The 7,445-nt window shown below is 32.8% G+C and overlaps 1 protein-coding gene and 1 long non-coding RNA gene across 2 annotated transcripts; both read right to left on the bottom strand.

Annotated features, from left to right (window-relative positions):
- LOC107635535 lies at nt 1,991-3,466 on the bottom strand. The gene is made up of 2 exons (XM_016339029.2): nt 3,152-3,466; nt 1,991-2,876 (listed from the first exon to the last, which is right to left on the bottom strand). The coding sequence occupies exons 1-2, from the start codon at nt 3,333-3,335 to the stop codon at nt 2,656-2,658; spliced, it is 405 nt and encodes a 134-aa protein (XP_016194515.1). The 5' UTR covers nt 3,336-3,466; the 3' UTR covers nt 1,991-2,655.
- On the bottom strand, nt 3,799-6,419 carry LOC107635537. The gene is made up of 5 exons (XR_001619271.2): nt 5,993-6,419; nt 4,910-5,080; nt 4,548-4,613; nt 4,153-4,388; nt 3,799-3,958 (listed from the first exon to the last, which is right to left on the bottom strand). It is a non-coding gene; the product is annotated as an uncharacterized LOC107635537 (long non-coding RNA).

Here is a 7,445-nt window from a genome sequence, read left to right as displayed (position 1 = left end):
TTCTCTCCTGCATTCATTAGTACACTCTCCATAATTTATACTATAGAATAATCATTTTATATGAAATGACAACCATATATTATATATATATATCTTCAAATTAAATGCCACAGCACAATTATGTTAACTAATTCAACAAAAAGATATATACCAATTAAGCAATAGTGAGGGGAAAACGGTTAGACAAAAATAATAGAACGAAATTTTGGTGCTGATACATGTATTAGACAAGAAATTCTTAAGTACTTCGAGATCAAAATAAATCATAACACCTTACATCAATATTTGTATTTCAAACAATTAAAACGTACTTAAAGAGTGTGTTTTTACCTTTGACCGCTACCAGTTCACGGGCTGCTAGAGTTGAAGAGGGTAGGAAGGCCATGGAAGCCAAGAGTAGGAATGCAATGAAAATGGCCTTCATGCTGATTAATGGAAACTACTATTGTAGTGTAATTTAATTTCTTTTTTGCATGGCTATACATGCTATGCTGTTGTGTATTTATATTGCTCAAAACCCGGGTATGGAGGGGAGGGAAGAAATCCAATAATGCATGTAGATGTTAAGTCTAATTAAATAAACATAATAAATAAATTAGAACTTAGAAGAAGACTTGGTCAGTGACATTGACATACATGACTGGTCAATGATGACATTTTAAATATGTCCCGTTATATGAAACTTTAATCCCAATTTGTTAGATAAAATCATTTATTAATAAGGATAGTGTAGGCTTGGGATTGGATGAAATTTAAACTATATTAATTATTTGAATAATTTTCCTCTTTTGTGTCATTTTCTACTTGTGGAATTTCAGTACCTTACTAAGAACATGTCAATTTCTAAATAAACTTGGATAGAGACATTACTATATTATTGCTCGACAACACTGAAACTTTTATACTAATAATCAAACTTTTTCTTTCCACTCAATGATTGAATGGTTATGATTCTTCTCCAGGGTTATATTGTAAAATTGATAAATACTCATGCACAGTCATTTTTATGTAAAGTTAATAACTAAAAATCGTTAAATAATTAATAAGTTTGACTAAATTATTCTCTAAAAATTTTCAACTATTAAATTCATATAAAAAAAATAACTACACAAGTTTGAATGATACAACACAACATTATAAATTGAAATTCAATAAAAGTTTATTTTTTAATCTTAAATTATTTTAGTGAAAAATTCTAAACAGCTCTTGACAGTTATCTCAAAAGACAACGAGACCCTTAAAAAAAATATCCAATCTGGCCCTGAGCTTTACTTTTATGGGACTAATTAGTCCCTGTATCAGTGTTTTTTTTTTTTGACACAGAAACTAATCAATCCTATAAAAGTAAAGCTCAGGAGTTAGGTTGAATATTTTTATTTATTAAGAATCTTATAGTCTTTTCAAGATAATTGTTAAAGTTCGAGTTGGGTAATCACTCGTTATTTTATATTTATACATTGTGGAATTTGGAGGTATGATACACATAAGTTACAACAATAAAGTGGTCAAATGTGATGGCCAAATATAGCAGGACTATCAAATATATATATATATAGAAGACTTGACAAAGTGCAGCGAAATTTATATTAAAAAGTATATTGACAATGAAATATATGCTATTTTTAGTGACTTCACGTATAAATGAAGAATTATTGGGGACTAGCTAGCAATAATTTTCTACGACAACTATTTCTTTTTAATTGATCATCAGTTAGGAAATCTAGGTAGTAGCAGAAAGTAATGCTCTTGGTTTTACATACCAATATTTAAAAGTAAAATTTTGGAACAAATGTAATTTTATTTTATTTGATGATGACTTAGTTATATAAGCTCGCTCCACAGGAAAAAAGGAAATCTAATATTTAAGTAGCAGAATGTAGTGTAATTGATTTGCCAATACAAAAATGAAATTTTGGAAGAAATCTTAATGATCTCGAGCTAATATATTTTAGATTAATTAATTAAACAAGAAAGAAAAAGCCAACCCCTGAAAATTGAAGGCCAATATATGGTTTTATTTCACAGGCACTATTAAGTTTACAAGAAGCTCAAATCTAACACGCTAGTTAATATATTACAAGTTTATGCATTTGGATACAAGGCACACAAATTAAAACGAAACACTTTATATATGAATTATTATTATTGCTTCTTCTTTGACCTCAATTAATTAATGAAGAGTTAAATGCTTAATTATTAGGTGGTGGAGAGAAAAAACGCTTGTATGGATTATTATTAGTACATCCTCTATAAGAATTGGGAGGAATAGGAATAAAGCAATACAAAAAAACAGCTCTATGGTAGCGTTTGACAAAGATCGGGAGACTGAAATTCAGTATCATGTTTATTGGTTTAGAGATTGATACTAAAATTTTAGTATTTTAATATTTTTGAAAAGTAGGGGACACAAAAGACTAAAATTTTTAGAGATGGAGACTGAAACTTTAATAACATTTTATACCTAAAATATTTTTATTTCAATTAATTAATTCCAATTTTATCTTTTGTGCAAATTAAATTAGAATTTCATTCTTATTTCAATTTCTGTCTCTTACTTTACACTAACAGAATATTAAAATTTATTTCAATCTCTATTTGTTAGTCTCTATTTTTCAGTCTCAATCTTTCTGTCTCTATCTCTCTACCAAACGCTACCTATAAGACATGAGGCTTAGGATGTGAATGTGGTGGTCCTCCTCCTCCTCTTCCTCCTCCTCCTCCTCTTCTGTATGGATCCGGACGTGTAGGATGAAAGCGAACAGGATTAGGAGGTGCATGTACTCCTCCAACTCTTTCTCTTTCATATGGATCATTGTCCATATAAGAATTAGGAGCTCTTCTTCCTCCTCTTCTATATGCTTCTTTCTTATCACCACCTGCATATATATTATATAAGTAAGAAAAATTACAGGCCATTCACAATTTTTTTTCTTATATTTAAATTAATATTAATTAATTTTTTTTATAATAGAACAAACATAATACTGAGTTTCAGTCTCTTCTCTGTCTCTAGCATTATTTTCTAATAAGATTCATATTTTAAATTGGCTTTTAATAATTTTTTGATTTTCTAAAATTAAATAATAAATAGTTATATTCTTTAACAATCTATAAATGATTAGAAGGAGATAAGATATATAAGAGTTCTTACGCTTCCCTACTACTGGAGCTGCAAGTGTTGAGGAGGGAAGGAATATTACCGAAACCAAAATCAAGAATATTGCAAACAAAATTGGCTTCATCTTATGATATGATATGATTATTAGGAGATCTTTTTTTGTGAGTGAAGATGAGACTACAATTTTCCTTATGCATGGCGATATCATCGTCATCATGTATTTATAGTCTTACAAGGTTGAAGGGTATTCAAGTAGATATGTCTTGTAATCTTAATATTTTGCATATTATTAGCAGCCACATGCGTCCTACTCATTTAGACTAAGTACACCAATGACAATTTTTGATAACCCTACATACACTCGATAGATCAATCTGTAGTGGGTTGCATGTACCAACTTTATTTCATAGTCAAGTCGTCACAAACAAAGTTATGTATTTTATATTAGCCGCCCTTCATTAACTCAAATTGTTCAGAAAGTTGAATTGCTCATTCACAAAATTAGTCTTTTATTATTTCACTACAAGAGACACGCTGAATAGCGGCGGTTTATTTAGGAATTTGCGGCGGTTTTAAACCGCCGCGGAAACTTATATATTGAATATAAATTAAAGGGCTTTTTCCTTAAAGAAGGCATCTCTCCTCAGTCTTCCAATGAGCTAAAGAATATCAGATCAGTGGCTTACCAAGGTCCTCGGCTTTCTTCAACTTCTCATTTATCATCTTTTGTGTTCAAGGGTCAGGAGCAGCAACAGGAATGGGAGCCAAAGGAGGTGGATTTGGCAGAGGTTGAGGTAAAGATGCCCTGTCTTTGTTAAAGGCATCTAACATGAGCATGGACTGTTTGGAAATTGTTAGAAAGTCAAAAGAATTGTTAGTATGCTCCTCTAAAATAGTGATCAGACAACTATCTTAATAGTTTAATGACAAAGGTAAAACAACAAAAGGAAAAAGGTCAAACAATGATCCAGAGTTTACAACACTGATAACGACACATGGATCTTAGCATTCAAGGGTGATAACTAATAACTGACCTGCTTGTCTTGCTCTTTTAGTTCTAAGTTCTTCCACAACCTCTAAAGCATGAATCTTGAGATCTTTCTTGCCTTTAAGATCTGCATCCAAAATTTTTTACACAGTAGAAAGATAAATAGAGAGGCACTCACCCCATTCGCTGTGCTCCTTTCATTCTGCATTCATATTCAACCTTTGCACCTAGCATACTTTCAAAAGGGTATGTTTTTGAATGCAGCATAGTCAACAAAAGGGCCTATTCAAGACAGACAAGAAAGGTTCAAGTATCAAGATTTTATCATTTTGCACCTAGACCCAACGAATGGTAGTAATATACTTAACAACAGTGTATCAGACAGCCTCGCTAGAAATTTGAGTCATTGGACTATTAACTGTGCAACGAAGATGGATGTACCTGACAAGCAACCGATGCAGCCTCCTTCATGAGCTTTAGCTCAGCTGGTAACTTTATCCATGGCAACTGATGTGTATAAATAGATGAATTAACAAAAAGAACATTGTCCTGAGTAGTTTAATTAACAAGAAGGAAAGGATCTGAATTCTGATCTCACTCACAGTTTCATTTTATATATAATATATTAATAACTATTGTTAAACCTATTACTAACTGTTGGTATGCTAAGTCCCGATCACTAACACAAAAACAAAACAGTAAATTGATACCAAATCAAGAAGAAAAGGATTAATGTGGACCAATTTGAATTCTGAATCCAAAAGGAAAACAGAACAAAATAGAAAGAGGGGTTTTGTACATACCAGTAATCTAAACGAAGAAGTTGATCGGTGATGGACCCACCGACAACGGGAAGCGCGATGCAGCTGGTACTGACGGGCAGAAAGGAACGGCGGCGAGGATTTGTGCGCGGAGGTGTGTTTCGCGCCTCTGCCCCTTTTGTGTTCGCACGAGGAAGATAACAAACTACGAATCTGATAATTCATATGTTATCATCATAGCCCTTTAACATCTAAGACCTTTTTCATTGGTTATTATTATCTAGTTTTGGCAAAAGGAGGTAGCAATGTTAAAGCAACAATTGCATAACTCAAAAATCAAAATCAAATTAGTGCCACGACTGGTGTGAACAAACTTAAAGGGGGGCATGATTGTGCTTTGCTTTCTATCAACACTGAAGATATCAAATGCTATAAAGACTAAACAAACAACTTTACAAACAATTGGTAGAACTAAACATAAAAAATACCAAAATAAAGCATAAACAGCAAATAATAAATTAATGTGTGTTTCCAGTCTCAAACAGAATTAGTATCTAGCACACATTTTATTAGTATAGTTTAAAATGAGGTGTGAGCATTTACCCATAAGAAGCAATAGAGATTTTATTCTAATCATGAAGAGTGAAAGTACACCATTCAAAGACTTCTATAAATGTTCCAAACCAAGAAAATGAATCAAAATGTTGAGGCTCCTAATCAGAAGATAAGTTTCTTGGTATCTATGTCATCTTCAGAGATATTCAAATCAATTATTATCATTATCATTATCATTATTAATAATGATAATAATATGAATCAAACCAAATCAAGTGATCATATCAAAATGAAGCAAAATGGAAGTATTTAATCAAATATGATGACACATTATGGAACAGACTCTAACCATTTAGCCATAATTAATTAATTAGTTTCAACTCACACACAAATCATCATCTTCACTTCATCAAGTCTAGGTTCAGCTTTACCATTTCATTGCAAAGATCAGCACAATTCTAGTAATCCAAAACCATAAAACTAAGTTCAACAACAGCTTCTTTACTTATCCTTTTAATACCGAAAAAAAAAAGCAAAATGTACAGGAAGAGAGAGACGGAGAGTACAGACCAAGGGAACTAAGGAGAGGATCTGCCACCTCCGGTTACCGCGGCCGCCGCTTGTCGTTCACGGAGCCACAGCTGATTTCTTCAGCCGGGCACGCGCCCTTTATCCATCGCCGCGGTCACTCCCTTCCCTGTTCGCTATTTCTCTTCACTAAAAACCTAAAAGTGGTATTTGGGGCAAGAGAACAAGCATTTGGAGAGGAAGAGAGTGTGTGTGCTGCGGCTTTGGTTGATACTTGATTGTGTTCTGTCAATGAAGCCCTAATTAATTTTTTGGACTAACACGAAGGATGGAGGGGGAGAGAAGGAAAGGGAAAGGGGTTGGGGGTTGTGCTCTGCTATTTTCACCTTTCACTTTTTAGTTTGTGTGTTTTGGAGTTGTCTGATAGAAATGGAAAACAAAAGGAAAGGAAAGGAAAGGCCAGGCCAGTAGCGCCCAGGGTTATTCGATGCGGTGGTTGCCCAAAACCGCCTCAGGTCAGAACAATTGGAGCGAGGCTTAATTACGCATTAGGAACCGCATCAATTCAATGAAGCTGCAGCGGTTTGGGACAACAGCCGACAATCTTTGGCTGCTAAGTCCCGTGTCTCTTGTAGTGTTTAAAGTGTCAAATAATTTAATCAAATTTTTTTTTAAGAAGAATTAATACTTTAACACTTTTTAAAAAATATTAGAGATTATTAATTTATTTAATATTCTAAAAAAATAAACCTTATTACCTTAGTTTATCCAGAATAAAAATTAATAAGAACCCATTTGATATTTCACTCAAATAACAAATATAACACACAAACATATCTTAATAAATTTATCATGATTTTTCTGCATTCTTGCGACAGCTAGCAACATGATGCTTATTGCTTAGTGTAGTGTAGTATCTTCTTGACTGAGTACTACCTGAAGGGAATAATGAAATAATCATCAAAACTGGTGGTGTTAGTTTTAAGGGATTATTTTGTTTAATTATGGTGTAGTGATTTTCAAGTTGACTTGACTATATATATGGACGAAAATTCGTTTAGACAAATTATGCTCCTTTAAATTTAAACAGTATACAAATTGAGACAAAATTTATAACTTATTGGAGACGCCATAATTTGAAAAATGAGAGTGGGAAGGAAAGAAAATACATTAAAAAGGACATAACGATGGTAATTAATATACTCTTCGTTTTAAAATAATTTTTCAAAACTAAAGATCATATATATGTATTAAGAAAAATAATAAAATATTTTTTTATAATGTTTGAGATTATATAGTAGAAAAAGTTAATATTTATTGATAGCAATACAGAGAGAAAGAAAGAAAAGAAAAGAAGGGAGAGAGGGAGAGATGGAGGGGGGAATAGGGGAGGAGAAACTAGGGATGGCAATACATCCGAACTTGCGGGTATTCATTCCGTCTCTACCCGCTAAAAACTCGTCCCGCATCGGGGCGGGTTCTTGGGAGGGACGGG

The sequence above is a fragment of the Arachis ipaensis genome, chromosome B04, assembly GCF_000816755.2.
Source record: "Arachis ipaensis cultivar K30076 chromosome B04, Araip1.1, whole genome shotgun sequence".
In the NCBI taxonomy this organism is placed as follows: domain Eukaryota; kingdom Viridiplantae; phylum Streptophyta; class Magnoliopsida; order Fabales; family Fabaceae; genus Arachis; species Arachis ipaensis.
The sequence above is the reverse complement of the archived record's forward strand: the minus strand, read 5'-3'. Positions and strand labels throughout refer to the sequence as shown.